Below are 21,594 nucleotides of genomic sequence, written 5' to 3' on the forward strand. Positions count from 1 at the left end.
TCTAAGACACTGCATCTCAGTGCTAAGGGTGTCACTACAGACAACCTGGTTCAAATCCAGACTGTATCACAACCGGCTGTGATTGGTAGTCCCATTTTGCGGTGCACAATTGGCCCAGAGTCATTTGGCTGGTGTGGTGTCAGCTGTCATTGTAAATAAGAATTTGTTCTTAACTGCCTTGCCAAGTTAAATAAAGGTTAACAAAAATAAACATACTGAACTCATGCAGAAACACACACACACTCTCATACATTGTCCTCCACTCCCTCCCCAGAGTGGGCCAGTCATGGCCTGGCTCTTCAGTGAGAGCAGAGGGAGGCACACTAATCCTCCTCAGTCTCAGCTCTGAGCTGAATGGTCTCTGTGTCTGTGAGGCCTCCAACCCCTATGGACGAGCAACTGGCTTCCTCTATGTACACACTTCCTCTGGTGAGAAGCACCTGACACATGCACCTTACACAAACATATTCACTGACGCACACACGTTGTTGCTTAACTGATTGCTTATAATAACTGTATTCCCTCTCTCCTCACAGAGACCTCTGCTGCCTGTTGGGTTCTACTTGTTGTCATTCTATGTTTGATTGTTGCTGCTCCTGCACTTTTATGGTACTGGTGCACATACAGTACATTTCCTTGGTAACTTCAGTTTCTAAAAATCTATTTTGCGTTCAAATCCATGTTTTCTTTTTCTGGACTATATCCCAGGAGTTCACCACTTCCAGGCATCATCACGGGTATGTGACTACATTATTGTTCACCGTTATTCTGTGACTAACCCATCTCAGATACTTTTTGCTATGTAATAATATGTTTATAATGTCTAATGACAAGGTTGAGGAAGATGAAGGGGGTGTATCAGCTATTTAACACTCCAAACCAAATCATCTTATTACATTTTGGGATGTTGGAGCTATTATCTAATAATAAGGTCTATTTATTGTGTTAGCTCGAAAAAACCGCCGGACGGGCTGAGGAGACGGGAGACATTGTGAAAGGCTAGGAGAGGTCAGCAGCTTAAAGCACCTGATCATTTTTCTAAATGGAGTGGCTGCCCGAACTGTGTTTGTCTCTCCCCAGGACACCTTTTCAGTGTTCTAAAAAGTCCTGACGTTAATTTACGCAATAAACACAGGTCGCGCAGCCTCTACCTTTTCTTAAACAAGTCACCATTGTCTCCTCTCCTCTCTTCACGTACCTCTACTCTCTTCATCTCTATTCTCTTCACCACTACTCTTTTCAACTCTTCTTTTGCCTCGCATTTTTTTGCTGCCCTTATCTTCTTCTTTACCTCCTCTCTATTATCACTGTTCTCTCCATTCTTCTCCACTCCTCTCTTCTCTCCCCTACAGGAGAGCAATGCCCAGTCTGATGGTCACACTGCCAGAAGAGAAAAACACCAGTGGAGTCAATACTTTGAAAGACTCAACTCAGGCTCTTGACAGTACTAATCACACAACGTAATCCAAAGCAGTTAGTATTTAACATGCCACAAGAGCCAAGTATTGTGAAAGATAGAAATATATCACCACATTTGATCCTTCACAAGATTAAACGTTATATATGCTGACACATGCACATTTGTGGCCTGCTGGAGGTCATTTTGCAGGGCTCTGGCAGTGCACCTCCTTGCACAAAGGCGGAGGTAGCGGTCCTACTGCTGGGTTGTTGCCCTCCTACGGCCTCCTCCACTCTGGAGGAGTGGACACTACGCGTAGTGACACTCTGGACACTACGCTGACAGACACAGCAAACCTTTTTGCCACAGCTCGCATTGATGTGCCATCCTGGATGAACTGCGCTACCTGAGCCACTTGTGTGGGTTGTAGACTCCGTCTCATGCTACCACTAGAGTGAGAGCACCGCCAGCATTCAAAAGTGACCAAAACATCAGCCAGGAAGCATAGGAACTGAGAAGTTGTCTGTGGTCACCACCTGCAGAATCACTCCTTTTTTGGGGTGTCTTGCTAATTGCCTATAATTTCCACCTTTTGTCTATTCCATTTGCACAACAGCATGTGAAATTTATTGTCAATCAGTGTTGCTTCCTAAGTGGACAGTTTGATTTCACAGAAGTGTGATTGACTTGGGAGTTACATTGTGTTGTTTAAGTGTTCCCTTTATTTTTTTGAGCAGTGTATTTACCTTCACTGTACATCTGTGGTTAATAACATAGGCCAGTGTTCAATTGTATAGTGGGTTTCGGGAAAGAGCTTTAAGATGTGAGTTTGATTTGCACAGCATGTCCTGGATAGAGGGAAATGATATGTCCTTGATTTAGAAATTTGTCTGTGGTTGTGTTCATTGGATGACTTCACAGCCAGGTTTGTTATTAGAACTGAACGAGTTACTCTGTGGGATTACCACTATTATAATAATAATACCTAGCAATGACTAACCTTCTTGTGAATTCACTTACCTCATATAGACCTTACTTTATCGATGTAAATGATGAGTATGGGTGTAAACCTACTCTCTCATCTCGCCATGGAATCAGACTCAAACTGACAATAAGAATAAAACAATAAAACAAAAACATAGTTGCATGCGGCCATTGTGGGGTTGAAGCCCTATGGCCCCACAGCACCACCATCAGGACAAAATTGACTCATTACCCTTGGATGAGCTATGTCTTTACTACTTAACATGCCTGCAAAATATCAAAACTCAAAATACAACAGATCACGCGCCGCTCCCATGTGGCGCAGTGGTGTAAGACACTGCATTTTAGTGCTAGACAACTTGGTTCGAATCCAGACTGAATCGGACGGCACACCATTGGCCCAGTGTCGTCCGAGTTTGGCCAGTGTAGGCTGTCAATGTAAATACGAATTTGTTCTTAATTGACTTGCTTAGTAAAAGAAAAAATTATGCTTGTACCAATTTTTTTTTACATTAAAAAAAATGTAAATGGGTTTCCGTTGTATTTTGAACTCTATTGATGGTTTTGTCACAACAAATGTGTCAAGTAGTAGCCAAGCACCAGAATAAGCATCAAGCTCATCCCCGTGCACTTTCACCACCCTGTGAAGTTAACATAACTTATTTAATCTGTAGCCTAATAAACATGCTTTCCTGAGTTGTAGTTGGAGGACCACACAAGGAATCATCATGTGACTCCAAGTTTACTTCAATATGATAGTTATTATATCAATATTTACTATTAAAGGTGTTTCCACTGACATTTCTTTCATAATTAATTTGACCGACACACAAATATACTTTGTTTTGTCAACATTTGAATAAATGTGCTGTTTAAATCTGGCCTGTCACAAAAAAAGGTTGGATCTGGCCTGCCTCAATAAAGAGGTTGGATGGAAACCTGGTTATTGTTGTTCTAATGATGCAATATACTTTAATGCATTTTAACACTGTTACACCCATGGGTGGTTGTGCATGTAAAGAGAGTGTAGAAACAGTGTTGCAGACAGTGCCCCCCGTGTTATATTGTGTTGTATTAATGATTAGAAGGAAGCGGTCCGTCATCTCTCAACACAACTTGTTGAATATATAAGCAATAGTTTCATATATTCTGCCCTTGTCAACAGTGGAGTGTATTTAATGCATTGGATTGGTATCATCAGCAAGAGGGGTCCCAAGTCATACATATTCTGGCCTGTTGTCTTTCACTTTGTTTTTCTTAAAGAAAATACTTTGTCCCCTCATTGTTATTTGTTTGTTTTGAGGCCTACAGGTTACATCACTAGTGGATTGCAGTGGAAGCTTTCAATGAGGCAGCACACAGCCTACGAAAGTTCCCACTTGACACAAATTGGTTGAATCAATGTTGTTTTAATGTAATTTTTCAACGTATTGTGAGGTGGAAAATACATTGGATTTGAAAAAAAGTAATCAACTGTTGTTTTGAGGGTGAAATTTCAACCACAGGAATATGTCATCATGGTAACCAAATTTCAACATAGACAAACCTTGTATAAAATATGTTGAATTTGCAGAGTTGTGGACTTGAGTCACATGACTTGGACTCGAGTCTGACCGGTCACAAATTTGATGACTTGAGACTTGACTTGGAGCCTCAAGAAACACTTAAGAGGCCTTTTTTTTATATATATAAATGTATTTTATTCATAATACAAAAATCTACTTACATTGCTACATCAAACACGTCTAGCAAATCGAACACAGGTATTAACAATGCTCAAACATACAAAAAATATAAATACAAATAAAATACAAAAAATAAACAATTTAAGTGCAATTATATTCACTCTGAAAATATCTTATAATGATTCATGAAGATGTTATTCTTGTTGTTATTCACTAGGGTTAGTGTTTTAATAAGATAATTAAATTCAATCAGAAAAAATTGTAATTTTGGTATAGAATTTGGGAATTTTTGTTTGTGTATAAAGTATTTAGCAACAAGAATAAAATAAATGAACAATAATTTCAGTGGTTTTGTTATCATTGCAATAGTAACATATTATATATTTTATGTTAAAATTATAGGCAGTGTTCATAATGTTAAATAAGTACTTTGCAAGGTTTTCCCAAAATTCTGACACAAATTTACATTCAAAGAACAAGTGAGACAGATTCTCACCTTTTTCACAGAAAACGCAGATATCATCAATAGCCACAAACTTGGAAATCATAGAATTACATGGATATATCTTATGTAAAATTTCGAAGTGCACTTCCTTAACTTTGTTTGGTATACAGTATTTGTAAGGCCTCAACCATGCATTTTTCCAGACAATGTCAGGAATAAGCATGTTCCAGAAAAACTTTCCTCTCGGGGGAAAGTTGGTTTTGTGAATGAAGAATTTGTCTTATATATTTATTACAACAAGATTTCTCAAGTAAGCCCACGCCTTCCAATCTGAGTTCTGGATAAACTTTGTGATCATTCCCAAAATTAAGATGACTTTTCATAAGTGTAGTTAGACCACTGGGAACGGCTTTGATCACAGAAATAAACTCTCTGAAAGGTATTGGAAACTCTTTCAATGTTCTAAATTGTTCATATGTGAGAATATTACGCTTGTTGTCGAAAATATCAAGAACAAAGTCAATATTCCTCTCATGCCAGCTGGGGTAGAACAATGACTTATTCCTTACAGTTATGTCTGAATTATTCCACAAAAGAGCTTTATGAGGGGGAAAACTGTGCAGGAAACATATTTTCCAGGCCAGTAAAGCTTGTTGGTGAAACCTAGCTAATTTAGCAGGTAATCTTTCAGGAATATAATTACATTTCAGTAAAAATTGAAGACCTCCCAATTTATTAAACACATTATTTGGAATGAAATACCATATTGAATCAGTATCGAGCAAACATTTTTTCAACCAGTTTATCTTGAAAGTGTTATTTATGTCAACGAAATCCAACACTTCTAGACCGCCTTCAGCTCTTTTGTTAGAAAGGACAGATTTTTTTTGTTTGTGAGACTTATTTTTCCAGATGAAGTCAAGAAAGGTCTTATTGATCTCTTTACAAGTAGCTGGATTTACACATAACAATAATGAGGGGTACACAAAACGAGACAGTCCCTCTGCCTTGGACAGAAGTACTCTCCCAAGTATAGAAAGATCTCTTTGTAGCCAATTATTAAATATATTTTTAGTTCTCTTAATTGTAGGAGAGAAATTCAAATGTTGTCTGACTAAGTGGTTTTTTGACAGATGTATTCCTAAGTATTTAACACAGTCCTTTACAGGAATATTTTCAATTTCTTTATCATCAGAGTCAAATAAACATAAGATTTCACATTTAGAAACATTCAGCATTAATCCTGATGCAATAGAAAATGCAGTTATAATTAAGGGCATGTGCGACCTGGTCTTTGTCTCTTAAGAAAAGAGTAGTATCATCAGCCAGTTGGGAAATGTTGATTTCTTTGTTAAAAATGGTTAAGCCATACAAATTTGCATCATTCAGAATATCTAGAGATAGAAGTTCCACAACCAAAATTAATAAAAATGGCGAAATTGGGCATCCCTGTCGTACACTTCTGTTGATACTAAATATTTTGGAAGTATTAAGGTTTAGTAGCACATAACTATTTATATCTTTGTAAAACATGCAAATTACTTTAATAAAATGTTCACCAAATCCAAAAAGTTTAAGAGACCTAAAGAGAAATTCATGTTAAATTGTGTTAAAGGCTTTACAGAAGTCCAGAAATAGGACAACCGCATCTGAGTCAATTGCATCTGAATAATCTATAAGGTCCAAGACTAATGTTAGAGCTTATGTGACGGCCCTTCATAAATCCTGTTTGAGTCTCAATTATAATGGTATCTATTCCTTTCTTTAATCTTTTGGCATAAACCAGAGCAATCAATTTGTAATCAACATTTAATAAAGTAATTGGTCTCCAATTGTTAATGAGAGAAGGGTCTTTATCAGGCTTCGGAATCAATGAAATAAGGCCCTGTTTCATAGTGGAGACCATTTCCCCATTTTTAATGCAATCTTGCAACATATTGAAAATCGGGTCTTCTAGCAACTCCCAAAACTGTCTATAGAATTCAACTGACAGGCCATCAGGGCCAGGTGATTTCCCTTTTTTCATTGAATTCAGAGCCTCTCTAATTTCTCCAATTGACACAGGTGAATCGCAAACTGAGTGGAAATCATCCTCAATTACCGGGACACAATTCTGAATGTGGCAAATGTAACTTTCACAACCATCTTCCTGAAAGTGAGAGCTGTAAAGGTTTTCATAAAAGGAATTGACAAATGATGATATTGTAATGGGATCTTTGCATAAAACATTGTTAATTTTGAATGCAGTTATAGATTTTCTTTTGTAGTTTCTCTTTTCAAGTGCAAAAAAGTAACTAGTGTTTCTTTCCCCCTCTTCAATCCATTTTGCTCTTGACCTTACAAAGGCTCCCTTTGCCAGATCCGTGTAAGTCTGTTCTAATTCTAGTTGTAAAGACCTGAACACAGACTCCTCTTCTTCAGATAGATTATCTTTCTTTAGAAAACTGTCAAGCTTGCTCATCATCTCCTTTTCTCTATGGTTCTTTAATTGCATCAGCTCTTTGGCGCGTTTAATGGCTACCACTCTGACTTTATATTTGAAAAATTCCCATCTACTTCCATGACCCAAGTCTTTTCTTTCAAAAATATATTTAGCTAATGATTTGATGTTTTCAATGAGATCAGTATCTTTAAGAAGTGTATTGTTTAATTTCCAATACCCTCGAGTGCCTTTTGATTTTTTAGTAGCTTGTAAATTCAGGGAAATCAAGTGATTATCAGAAAAGGGAGCCAACTGATGATCTACATCTATAACAAATTGTAACAAAAAAAGGGGAAATTAGGAATAAATCTATTCTAGATTTACGTGACATAGTTTTGTTGATCCAGGTATAACCCTTAGCATCCGGATTGAAATAACGCCAGGCATCCTCAACACAGAGATCCTTGCATAATGTAATGATAATGTTACTATTTTGAGGGTTTTGACTCGTTCTAGGAGGAAAACGATCAGCAGATGCATCAGGTGTTTCATTAAAATCGCCTGAAATAATTAGAAAAGCCTCTGAGTATTTGTTGTTTAAATCCTGTACTTTCCTGGTAAATTGGGTAAAAAGGGTCTTATTAGGAGCATGTGAGTTATGTCCGTATACATTACAGATGATGAAAATAGCGTTGTCAAGTTTAACAGTTACTATGACCCATCTGCCGTCTTGTGAAGATGTGGATTCTAGAATCTCACCTTTAAACTTGTGTATAAGTGTTAAAACACCAGCGGAATGATTTGATCCATGACTGAAATAGGCCATATCTCCCCATTGTGCTTTCCAAAATGTCAAATCACTTTCACCCGAATGAGTTTCCTGAAGAAGGACAAAATCTGCATCACTGCGTTTACAAACCCCTAGCATTCAGACTAACGATATTGAGTGAATTGAAAACGAACTCCTGCATTAAAAAAGAAAGCACACAAATTAGATAACAAGTATTAATGTGAACAATAAAACAAACAGTGAACCTTGAGAGGATTACTCGACGGAAAACTACGCTCAGCTGAGGTAGCGGTGGTTAACAGAATAACAAATCTATTTACTTCCTTTTCTTGGCAAGTGTTCATCAGTTGTAGTTCGAACGGTACATGTATAATTGGCAGTACATTAACTGTACTCATGGTAGTACTCACAGTTCCAATTTGGTTAATGTCAACAGAGTTACCCAGTAATCATTCTTCCTTCGATAAACGCGTGTGGGCCCTTGAATCCCGCCTTCTTTCCCTCTTGTCGCGCCTTCTGTATAAGCGGCCACAGTTTCTCTCTGGCAGCCTGATCCTGCGGTATCAAAGCTTCTTTGATGCAGAGTTTCTTCTCGTCCAGAAACTTGTTCCCCTTGGACATTTTCCATATGATGTCCCTGTAATGGCTCATAGTTAAGCGCAAGATGATATTGCGAGGGGGTCCATCAGATCTTCGTTTCCCAAGTCGATGTACCACATCAATCACGTCTCTTAGCCTATCTTTGATGCATGGTGCCACTTTTCCCAGGATATTAATGACTACTTCTCTAATATCCTCTCCCTCTTTTACACCTTGGATTTTCAGATTCCACCTGTGAGAGTACCTTTGAAGTTCAGCTACATTCTCACACAGCTCATTATTTTTGGATTGCATTTTCTTCAGCTCATTCTCTAGGAACGTTTTCTTATCCTTGTTCTCGCTCACAATTTTGTGTAGTTGATTGACAGTTTCTGACAAATTATCGATCTTCTTTGATGTTTCTTCTGTAGCCCGCTCTATGAGGGACACTTTGGAGAGTGTGGTGTCTTGTTTAGTAGACAGGGACTGGATTGCAGAGAAAAGTTCCGACATGGAAATGTCTTCTTTTACTTTTTTCACCGGTAGATTTTTACTTGGGGTCTGAGGTAAAGAGGTTGCAAGGATTTCATCCTGGTCAGTTTTGTTCTTTCTCTTGCTTGAGATCGCGGCTTCTTGTGTATCCATGCTGCTCTGGTCCTCGTTGTGGCTAGCTAGCATGTCAGCCGTCTTCTGTGAGACTTCGATATTTTGTCTACTTTTGTCTTTCTGTCGTGTTCTTCCCATTCAACTTGACAAAAACTAACTCTAAACTTATCCCATGTCCATAAAAAAAGTTATAGTTATTTTCTTTCAATATTAATAGCCAATATTTGACTGTTAACCACCTAACCCTCAATATTGCTTTGAAGAGCGTGAAAACACTCCCTCTCACAGCGACGCCATCTTTTAAGAGGCCATGTTTCGTGTAGGCTTACCCTGGCGTGACGTATTCATAACTGTGTAAATCTCTATTTGCCTGTATTTAACGCCCCCCCCCCCCCCCCCCTCTAATGCTAATTAGATACACATGTGGTTATCATACTACAAATGCCATGATGCTCTGGATGAAACTGACGAATCGAGTAGTAAAAGCATCAAGAAAAAAAATACATTGTACAAAATGTACATGTTCATATTTTCAAAAGACTAATTTCGTTTTTATAAATGTAGTACACCAATACACTAATAATTTGCTAATAAGTGCTAAATATTTCTTAGAGTGTACTATTGTACCATTATACCTGAGGCATACTAAAGAAGCAACAATGCCATTTTTGACATGTAGCTCATTTGTAAGTTACAAAATGAACGACAGCTAACTAGGCACATTAAATACAAAATCGTCAGATTTCACAACATACCTGCATGGAATGGATACAATTACAAGGCAAAAGTTAATGCTGCCATATGGACTCCATACAAGTATATTTGCCTGATAAAAGACAGTGCAGAAAACCCGTGAGAAAATAATTTTAAAAACTCAAGATGTCTGCACCTGAAAGAGACCCTCTCCCGCAACAAAGGTAACGGTACTTGGGCTAGCCTTGCAAAGCTGCACTCGAACATTATCCCCATTCACATTAATATATATTCCTATAAACAGTAATGCAACACTAAATCAGTGACGATATAACTTTTTCTTGTGAATTTGTGAACATGTGCATACATAACACCTACCTCCTCATAACGCTCTGAGGAAACTGAGGAGTAAAAGCATCCCTCCCGTTGATGACATCACAGCATTAACACCATTTTTAAAATAAATACAATAAAATAATTCACTCTTGAAAGTAATGTAAAACATCTTAAAATACCCTTAAAATAATACATAAAAATAAATATGAGTGCTTTTCGGTGAAATACATAGTCTTTTTTTACACCTGTTACACAGAGTTGAGTTGAGACCACCAGATTGCTAACGGGTAAGTCATACAATATTACTTATAGTAAAAAAAGATGTATTCAGTTAACTGTTCATTTCTTTCTGGTGTCGAATTACGTTAGTTAGCTAGCTAGCTAAGTTAGCTAGTTAAATTAGGTATTGAGGGGGATTAGCTAGCTAGTTTATGCCTCAGGTATGTTGCTAGCTTTTTCAAGCAGAAATGTGCTTCCTGCAACACAAATTCAAAAAAGTTCTGGGACACTGTAAAGTCCATGGAGAATAAGAACACCTCCTCCCAGCTTCCAACTGCTCTGAAGATAGGAAACACTGTCACCACCGACAAATCCACTATAATTGAGAATTTCAATAAGCATTTTTCTACGGCTGGCCATGCTTTCCACCTGGCTACCCCTACCCCGGACAACAGCACTGCCCTCCCCTCTGCTACTCGCCCAAGCCTTCCCCATTTCTCTTTCTCCCAAATACAGTCAGCTGATGTTCTAAAAGAGCTGCAAAATCTGGACCCTTACAAATCAGCCGGGCTAGATAATCTGGACCCTTTCTTTCTAAAACTATCTGCTGAAATTGTTGCCACCCCTATTACTAGCCTTTTCAACCTCTCTTTCGTGTCGTCTGAGATCCCCAAAGATTGGAAAGCAGCTGCGGTTATCCCCCTCTTCAAAGGGGGGGACACTCTTGACCCTAACAGCTACAGACCTATATCTATCCTACCCTGCCTTTCTAAGGTCTTCGAAAGCCAAGTCAACAAACAGATTACCGACCATTTCGAATCCCACCATACCTTCTCCGCTATGCAATCTGGTTTCAGAGCTGGTCATGGGTGCACCTCAGCCACGCTCAAGGTCATAAACGATATCTTAACCGCCATCGATAGGAAACAATACTGTGCAGCCGTATTCATTGACCTGGCCAAGGCTTTTGACTCTGTCAATCACCACATCCTCATCGGCAGACTCGACAGCCTTGGTTTCTCTAATGATTGCCTCGCCTGGTTCACCAACTACTTCTCTGATCGAGTTCAGTGTGTCAAATCGGAGGGTCTGTTGTCCGGGCCTCTGGCAGTCTCCATGGGGGTGCCACAGGGTTCAATTCTTGGACCGACTCTCTTCTCTGTATACATCAATGATGTCGCTCTTGCTGCTGGTGATTCTCTGATCCACCTCTACGCAGACGACACTATTCTGTATACTTCTGGCCTTTCTTTTGACACTGTGTTAACAACCCTCCAGGCGAGCTTCAATGCCATACAACTCTCCTTCCGTGGCCTCCAATTGCTCTTAAATACAAGTAAAACTAAATGCATGCTCTTCAACCGATCGCTGCCTGCACCTGCCCGCCTGTCCAACATCACTACTCTGGACGGCTCTGACTTAGAATATGTGGACAACTACAAATACCTAGGTGTCTGGTTAGACTGTAAACTCTCCTTCCAGACTCACATCAAACATCTCCAATCCAAAGTTAAATCTAGAATTGGCTTCCTATTCCGCAACAAAGCATCCTTCACTCATGCTGCCAAACATACCCTTGTAAAACTGACCATCCTACCAATCCTCGACTTCGGTGATGTCATTTACAAAATAGCCTCCAAAACCCTACTCAATAAATTGGATGCAGTCTATCACAGTGCCATCCGTTTTGTCACCAAAGCCCCATATACTACCCACCACTGCGACCTGTACACTCTCGTTGGCTGGCCCTCGCTTCATACTCGTCGCCAAACCCACTGGTTCCAGGTCATCTACAAGACCCTGCTAGGTAAAGTCCCCCCTTATCTCAGCTCGCTGGTCACCATAGCAACACCTACCTGTAGCACGCGCTCCAGCAGGTTTATCTCTCTGGTCACCCCCAAAACCAATTCTTCCTTTGGCCGCCTCTCCTTCCAGTTCTCTGCTGCCAATGACTGGAACGAACTACAAAAATCTCTGAAACTGGAAACACTTATCTCCCTCACTAGCTTTAAGCACCAGCTGTCAGAGCAGCTCATAGATTACTGCACCTGTACATAGCCCATCTATAATTTAGCCCAAACAACTACCTCTTTACCTACTGTATTTATTTATTTATTTTGCTCCTTTGCACCCCATTATTTCTGTCTCTACTTTGCGCTTTCTTCCACTGCAAACCAACCATTCCAGTGTTTTTAGTTTTTATTTTACTTGCTGTGTTGTATTTACTTCGCCACCATGGCCTTTTTATATTTTTATTTATTTATACATATATTTGTTTGCCTTCACCTCCCTTATCTCACCTCACTTGCTCACATTGTATATAGACTTATTTTTTTTCACTGTATCATTGACTATATGTTTGTTTTACTCCATGTGTAACTATGTGTTGTTGTATGTGTCGAACTGCTTTGCTTTATCTTGGCCAGGTCGCAATTGTAAATGAGAACGTGTTCTCAATTTGCCTACCTGGTTAAATAAAGGTTAAATAAATAAATAAATAAAAAAGGTTTCTCTGCATCATAGATAGTGTTAGCTAACTACAGTTAGGGTTATCGACCGAGGTAAATGCAGTTTCAAGTTGGACATTCACGCTTTCAAACCACTTGAGGCACAGACTCCAAATGAGTCTCATGATGTTGGAAAAATTGCGCACAACATTGCACAGGTCTTATTTTCACGATTTGGACATGAATTCGCTTTCCAACGCTAATAAATATGTGGAAATGTGAGCAGCATTTAATATTCCTAGTTGAATTAGTTAGGGAGCGTAAACAAAGTACAAACTTTTTTTACTTTCTAATTTCAATAGCTCCTTGGTTATGTGACCTAGTGACTTCAAACAAGGTTCCGAATGTCCACTGAGTGGGCCTACACATTGCACAAGCTTTAGTTTGTCCATTTTCATCTCACATTATTTTACATTTTATTATTCCGGATTCCAAATTGAGCAGCAGCTGCTGAAAAATGAGCTCCTACAAATATTGAAATATACATGGTTTTTAGAGTGAAGTACATTGGAAAAAAGCTAGAGAAAACTGCAAGACTGAATTGGAGAAAAAACAAGCAACAAACAAAGAAGATAGGCTTTGGAAAAAGTAACAATTTTTCATAAAATTGTACAGTTTTCCTAGCTAGCTGAATTGTTTACCAGTTGCTAAGCAGTTGCTAGGGACTCTCCTGGAAGAAGCTAGCTAGCTAACAAAGAATAACATAGAATATCTAGTTAACCAACACAAAAACATCCTGTGGCGTTAATCTATAAGTGTTTGCTAGGTAAAGCCTGGCCTTATCTCAGCTCACTGGTCCCATATCAGCACCCACCCGTAGCATGCGCTGAAGCAGATATATTTCACCCCCAAAGCCAAGTCCTCCTTTGGCCGCCTTTCCTTCCAGTTCTCTGCTGCCAATGACTGGAACGAATTGCAAAAATCACTGAAGCTGGAGACTCATATCTCCCTCGCTATCTTTAACTTCTCTAGGATAGGGGGCAGCATTTTCACTTTGGATGAATAGCGTGCCCAGAGTGAACTGCCTCCTACTCTGTCCCAGATGCTAATATATGCATATTATTATCACTATTGGATATAAAACACTCTGAAGTTTCTAAAACTGTTTGAATGATGTCTGTGAGTATAACACAACTCATATGGCAGGCAAAAACCCGAGAAAAAATCCAAACACGAAGTGAGAATTCTGAGGCTGGTCGATGTTAAACTCATCGCCTATTATAATCCCAGTAAGATATGGATCTGTTTACACTTCTTACACCTTCCACTAGATGCCAACAGTCTGTAGAACGTTGAATGAAGCCTCTACTGTGATGTGGGGCCGGATGGGAGGTGTTTGAGCCAGTGGTCTGGCAGAGTGCCAGTTCCTGGTCATGCGCATTCCACATGATATCGCCTTGCGCTCCATTACTTCTGTAGACACAAAGGAATTCTCCGGTTGGAATGTTATTGAATATTTATGATAACAACATCCTGAAGATTGATTCTATACTTAGTTTGACAAGTTTATTCGACCTGTAATATAACTTTTTGAAGTTTTCGTCCGACGTTCGCCTGGACCTGCACGAGCGTTTGGACATGTGTACTAAACGTGCTTGCAAAAGTAGCTACTTGGACATAATTAATGGACATTATCGAACAAAACAACAATTTATTGTGGAACTAGGATTCCTGGGAGTGCATTCTGATGAAGATCATCAAAGGTAAGGGAATATTTATGATGTAATTTCGTATTTCTGTTGACTCCAACATGGCAGAGAAATGTTGTTTATTGCATGGTTTGCTTTTTTAATTTTTTTTATCTGACACAGCGGTTGCATTAAGAACAAGTGTATCTTTAATTCTATGTAAAACATGTATCTTTCATCAAAGTTTATGATGAGTATTTCTGTTATTTGATGTGTCTCTGCAATTTCTCCGGATATTTTTGAGGCATTTCTGAACATGGCTCCAATGTAAACTGATATTTGTGGATATAAATATGCACATTATCGAACAAAACATACATGTATTGTGTAACATGATGTCCTATGAGTGTCATCTGATGAAGATCATCAAAGGTTAGTGATTAATTTTATCTATATTTCTGCTTTTTGTGACTCCTATCTTTGGCTGGGAAAATGGCTGTGTTTTTCTGTGGCTATGTACTGACCTAACATAATCGTTTCTTGTGCTTTCGCTGTAGATCCTTTTTGAAATCAGACATGTTGGCTGGATTCACAACATGTGTAGCTTTACTTTGCTGTCTTTCATATGTGATTTCATGAAAGATTGAATTTTATAGTAATTTATTTGAATTTGGCGAGCTGCATTTTTACTGGCTTTTGGCCAAGTGGGACGTTAGCGTCCCACATATCCCAGAGAAGTTAAGCATCAGCTATCAGAGCAGCTTACAGATCATTGCACCTGTACATAGCCCATCTATAAATAGCCCAAACAACTACCACTTCCCCTACTGTATTTATTTTATTTATTTTGCTCCTTTGCACCACAGAATCTCTACTTGCACATTCATCTTCTGCACATCTATCACTCCAGTGTTTAATTACTATATCATAATTATTTCACCACTATGGCCTTATTATTGCCTTATCCCTTATCCTACCTCATTTGCACACGCTGTATATATACTTTTTCTATTGTATTATTGACTCTATGGCTGTTTATTCCATGTGTATCTCTGTGTTGTTTGTGTCGCACTGCTTTGCATTATCTTTGCGAGGTTGCAGTTAAATGAGAACTTGTTCTCAGCTGGCCTACCTGGTTAAATAAAGGTTAAATAAATACAAAAATATTAAAAAAATTAGCCTGGGGCAAACCGAAACCAATGTTGAACCAAATTAATTCCCCAGTCTGCTCTTTATGTTCCATCTCTCCATAATGTCATTCACTTTTGTTGTTTTCTTAGGTACAGCAGGAATGTAATGATTTATGAAAACTGTCTAGCAACGGATGCTGTACAACACTGTCAGTATGGACCCACAACACTTAGAAAAGGAGGCAGAGAAACAGGAGGAGAACAGAGAGTATGACTGAGGGGTGGAGGTTTGGACAAGAGAATGTACACCATTTCTGTTTCAGGCATTGACCACCTGATAACAACAGTGCTGAGGTGATTTAAGTATATGGAATTCAATTGTACCAGAGCATGAGAGACAGATATCCCTCTGTACTCTATAGCCAGAAGGTGGTGCTTAGGGTTAAGTGCTGGCGGGCCTGTTGTGGGCTAGGATTTGCATGGAAGATGGAAATCTAAGGCTTGTTTACAGAAAAACAACAAGACAATGGGATTTTATCTATGGATCACAGTCACACGTTGTTTCTAGATAGCAGTGGCCTCCCTGCTTTATTTTTCTATTCAGAACAACATTCAAAGAATGTATCCACCCAGTAAAAATATATCCAGGTCCTGAAATAGACATAAATCAATAAGAAGCCTGGTAGGAACTAGATCTATATAATAACAGCAACAACAATATGCCCTCAAGAGAATCATGTCTATTATGAATAACAACATGAGTGAAGGACAACTATAGTAATGTGTACACATATAGAGAAACATGCACATTGCATAATGATGGGAGAAATACAAAGTGGTAGAAAGACCTGGGAAAGAGTTTGTGCATGTGTCAAACTGTTAAATAAACGTTGTTTTTGAATACATGTCCGAATACAAAATCGTATAATTTCCTGCACTTGATAAATAGATTACCATTCAATAAAAACATAAATGTTTTATCATTATTTACAGTATTTACAGCGGTACAACTGCTCTTGCCTTCTCTCTCCTTTGTGTACTTAGAAAGTAGTGAGCAGAGAGATACAGCTGAATGCTTTACAGCAATAAAGCCATGTGAGTGAGGTAGAGGCACTCCCATGATCTACTGATCTCTCCCATTACCATAGTGATTACGTTACGGGACTTTCCATCACAGTCACTAGTCCATATTAGATTGCATGGGTCCAGTTCTCAGAGTAACAGCATATCAATAAAGTTAGGAACTTGGCTGGAGGCTTAGCTACTATCATTCAGTTCTGAATCTGATGTAGAGGGCGGAGGCTTGTAAACAGTGACATCTTTGAGAGAAAGAAGACAGCTTCAATGTCCGTTATCTGATATCTCTTTCTCTTGATAGTTATTTTTACTGTTTTCTGTTTTGTTTATCATCAATCTCTCTGTATCACCCCTCTGTCACTGGTTACACATCGCTAAGGGAAACTCCCCGTCTTCGGGGAACAGAGTCATGTGAGGGAGACATGTTTTTGCTGTGTATGCACTGTATTGTTGAATTCTATGCGTTTTTTGTATGTACTGCTGGCGTTCTGGCCAGGTCTCCCTTTTCTGGCCTCAATAAGACTTCCTGGTTAAATAAAGGTTAAATAAAATATTATTACTGCATATAAAACGTAATCATATAATGATAATAATACAATATTAATAATAGTAATATATATTAATAATGACAATAATACAATATGAATAATAATATTAATATTCATGATAACAACAATAATAGTTAATACTTGGTCACCATAACATAATCAAACTTCTGTGTGATTTTGAACTTGATTGGAGTCCACCTGTGGTAAATTCAATTGATTGGACCTGATTTGGAAAGGCACACACCTGTCTAGATAAGGTCCCACAGATGACAGTGCATGTCAAAGAAAAAAACAAGCCATGATGTCGAAGGAATTGTCCATTGAGCTCAGAGACAGGATTGTGTCGAGGCACAAATCTGGGGAAGGGTACCAAAACATTTCTGCAGCATTGAAGGTCCCCAAGAACACAGTGGCCTCCATCATTATTAAATGGAAGAAGTTTGGAACCACCAATACTTTTCCTAGAGCTGGCCATCCGGCCAAACTGAGCAATCGGGGGAGAAGGACCGTGGTCAGGGAGGTGACCAAAAACACAATGGTCACTCTGACAGAGCTTCAGAGTTTCTCTGTGGAGATTGGAGAACCTTCCAGAAGGACATCCATTTATGTAGCACTCCAACAATAAGGCCTTTATGGTAGAGTGGCCAGACAGAAGCCACTCCTCAGTAAAAAGCACCTGCTTGGAGTTTGCCAAAAGGCACCTAAAGGACTCTCAGACCATGAGAAACAAGATTCTCTGGTCTGATGAAACCAAGATTGAACACTTTGGCCTGAATGCCAAGCGTCACGTCTGGAGTAAATCTGGCACCATCCCTACGGTGAAGCATGGTGGTAGCAGCGTCATGCTGTGGGGGTGTTTTTCAGTGGCAGGGACCTCAGGATCAATGGAAAGATGAATGGAGCAAAGTACAGAGAGATCCTTGATGAAAACCTGCTCCAAAGCACTCAGGACCGCAGACTGGGCCGATGGTTCACCTTCCAACAAGACAACAACCCTAAGCACACAGCCAAGGCAACACAGGAGTGGCTCTGGAGAGACCTGAAAATAACTATGCAGAGATGCTCCCCATCAAACCTGACAGAGCTTGAGAGGGTCTGCAGAGAAGAATGGGAGAAACTCCCCAAATACAGGTGTGCCAAGCTTGTAGCATCATACCCAATAACACTTGAGGCTGTAATCACTGCCAAAGGTGCTTCAACAAAGTACTGAGTAAAGGGGCTGAATACTTGTGCAAATTAGATATTTACGTTTTTTTGTATTTTGTATTTTTGCACAAAAACAAACTGTTTTTGCTTTGTCATTATGGGGTATTGTGTGTAGATTGATGAGAGGAAAAAACAAATGTAATCAATTTTAGAATAAGTCTGTAACATAACAAAATGTGGAAAAGTCAAGGGGTCTGAATACTTTCCGAATGCACTGTATATGTAACTATCATCTCACTTGTAGCACTGGCATACCTCCACCCTTATCTTGGTCTTCCCCTCTTTATCCCCCTCTCTCCCCTATCCTCCTCTTCCCCCTCACTCTCTCTCTATGTCTCTATCCCCTTCTTTCTTTCTACCCCCTCTTTCTCCTGTAACAGAAACCTGTACTAAACCTTGGCCAGGTTTACAACAGCAACCTGGCCAAGACAAAGCAAAGCAGTGCGAACCAAACAACAACACAGAGTTACACATGGAATTAACAAACGTACAGTGAATAACACAATAGAAAAAGTCTATATACAGTGTGTGCAAATGGCGTAAAGAGGTAAGGCAATAAATAGGCCATAGTAGTGAAGTAATTACAATTTAGCAAATTAACACTGGAGTGATAGATGTGCAGATGATGATGTGCAAGTAGATATACTGAGAGATATAAGTCTCCAACTTCAGCAATTTTTGCAATTTGTTTCAGTCATTGGCAGCAGAGAACTGTAAGGAAAGGCGGCCAAAGGGGGTGTTGGCTTTGGGGATGACCAGTGAGAAATACCTGCTGGAGCGTGTGCTACAGGTGGGTGTTGTTATTGTGACCAGTGAGCTGAGATAGAAGGGCTTTAGATAATACAACATTTAATATAATCTATTTCTATGGCTCAGACAGAGTGGCCAAGACAGGGCTCAAATCCCCGTTGCCAGGGGGATGTGTGGTATGGAGTGGGCAGCGCTACCACTAGGCCAGACTCCTGCACTCTCTTGGTGCATTTCCACTGAGGATTTACCCCAATGTTTTACCCAAAAGGCTCTGACTTTTCTGTTTCCATCTACGTGGGCCGGCACCCGTGTCTCACTGTGCCATGGCTTCGGCGGACCTGCTCAGACTTGGAGCCAAGGCAAGGTCTTGGGCACATTTCAGCTGGCATGTACATAGCAATGGCTAACTGTGAATTTTACCACCTTCTCACAAAGCAACAGTCTTGAATGATGCAGAGGTTGTTGATTCTGCTCGCCACAAGTATTTAGTGTCACACTCCTGATGGAACACAATAACACTAGAGCTAACATGAAAATTAAACACTGGTGACACCCTGGTGTGTGGGTAAGTCCAGGTGGCAGGTGGGGGACAGGGGAGAATATAGCTGCTTAGTGGCTATTCAGCAGCCTGATGGTCTAGGGGAAGAAGCTATTGGCCAATCTGACAGTTTTCGGGGACGGGATCATCGATGGGGAATGAGACTTTGGATATGAAATTGAGTTTGTCTGAAACATCACAGCCATTGAACTCCGAGACATCACATTATTGTGTGATGTGATGTAATAATGTGATGACAATAATGTGATGTCTTGGAGTTCAATGGCTGTGATGTTTCAGACAAACTCACTTCTGTGCTTCTCTCTCACACGACCACTTCCTCTGTTCTCCATCCTCCTCAGACTACCGAAATGTTCATGGCCCGCCCTCTCTGAGTGGTTCCTGGTTAGCTAGCTGTGATACTAATCTTAGACTCTGACGTTCCACTCCACTCTGTCCCTTTCTCTCTCTGTCAGTCAGCTACGTCCAATATCGTCATGGAAACTCTCGTGTCCTGGGACCTGGTGTCTGTGGTCATCATGCTGTTCCTTGTCTCTACAGGTAAGCTACAGTGGATGACCATAGTACAGTGTGTGTGTGTGTGTGTGTGTGTGTGTGTGTGCGTGTGTGCGTGCGTGCGTGCCTGCCTGCCTGCCTGTCTGTCTGTGTTCAGTTTGCATTCTTATTTCTTAAAAGGATCAAAACATTCGCACACTGTCCTTTAAAGTAAAGTACTTACAACATTGTCTTTGTTGTTTTCTGTCCCATAGAGTCAGCAGGTGACTCAACAAAATATCAGAAAAATAAATCAGCTTCTTTGGGAGAAATTGTTACTTTGGTTTGCAATAACTCAGAGACGAATGCATCATACATCTGGAAGAAGGACACAGTTCTCATTTTCTCTCATAGTGAGACACTGAATAAAACTGAAAGAAAATTCACCTCTGACAGGATGAGTGTTGATCCACCTACAAAGCTGACTATCTTTAATGTACAGCTAAATGACACCGGGAGCTACAGCTGTCAAATAACAGATGATCAAAGTGGTGTACGGACAATGGAGTGGAATATGACCATCACTAATAACCTCACAGGTAATGGAAGTAATGTTTGTTTATATTGTAACTGTATTCTGTAATGCCAGATATAAATATGCACATTTCTGAAGACGAATTTTGACGTGAAAAAAAAGTCAATTATTATGATAATTATTGCAAACAATCAATACTGAATATTATAATGTTATTATTTGGTTATTAACTCCTAATTATTTACTATATTGTTATAAAGCAAATAAATATAACACTTGTTTTAGACTTTTGAGACTTTCCTGAAAACCACAATTGTGTCTGAAGTTAAAACTTCTCTAGGATAGGGGGCAGCATTTTCACGTTTGGATGAAAAGCATACCCAAATTCAACTGCCAGCTACTCATCCCCAGAAGATAAGATATGCATATTATTAGTAAACACTCTGAAGTTTCTAAAACTGTTTGAATCATGTCTGTGAGTATAACAGAACTTATTTAGCAGGCGAAACCCCGAGGACAAACCATTCAGGTCACTCTCTTTTCAATGGTTTTTCATTGGGAATCCAGATTTCTAAGGGACCTTCTTGCAGTTCTTACCGCTTCCACTGGATGTCAACAGTCTTTAGAAATTGTTTGAGTTTTTTTCCTTTGTGTAATGAAGAAGTACGGCCATCCAGAACGAGGGTAACTTGAAGTGTACTGTTAGAGGCGCGTGACCAGAAAGCTAGCTACAGTTTTGTTTTCCTCCTGTATTGAACACAGATCATCCCGTCTTCAATTTTATCGATTATTTACGTTAAAAAATACCTATAGTTGTATTACAAAAGTACTTTGAAATGTTTTGGCAAAGTTTACAGGTAACTTTTGAGATATTTTGTAGTCACGTTGCACAGGTTGGAACCGGTGTTTTTCTGGATCAAACGCGCCAAATAAATGGACATTTTGGATATATATTGACGGAATTAATCGAACAAAAGGACCATTTGTGATGTTTATGGGACATATTGGAGTGCCAACAAAAG

The 21,594-nt window shown here is 39.4% G+C and overlaps 1 protein-coding gene across 6 annotated transcripts in view; it reads left to right on the plus strand.

The window, feature by feature from the left end:
* Positions 1 to 3,660, plus strand: part of LOC139546448 (nectin-3-like) — a 35,695-nt gene extending 32,035 nt beyond the window's left edge. For 3 of the 6 annotated variants that reach the window (XM_071354828.1, XM_071354832.1, XM_071354826.1), the window contains 4 exons: positions 275 to 429; positions 537 to 609; positions 709 to 737; positions 950 to 2,888. In XM_071354828.1, the coding sequence (XP_071210929.1) occupies positions 275 to 429; positions 537 to 609; positions 709 to 737; positions 950 to 975 (283 nt within the window). In that variant the 3' untranslated portion in view covers positions 976 to 2,888. Of the gene's footprint in view, positions 1 to 274; positions 430 to 536; positions 612 to 708; positions 738 to 949; positions 2,889 to 3,116 lie in introns of those variants that run through there. The other 3 variants (XM_071354827.1, XM_071354829.1, XM_071354830.1) reach the window with 3 other exon arrangements.
* Positions 3,661 to 21,594: the final 17,934 nt, after the last annotated feature.

The sequence above is a fragment of the Salvelinus alpinus genome, chromosome 20 (assembly GCF_045679555.1).
Source record: "Salvelinus alpinus chromosome 20, SLU_Salpinus.1, whole genome shotgun sequence".
In the NCBI taxonomy this organism is placed as follows: domain Eukaryota; kingdom Metazoa; phylum Chordata; class Actinopteri; order Salmoniformes; family Salmonidae; genus Salvelinus; species Salvelinus alpinus.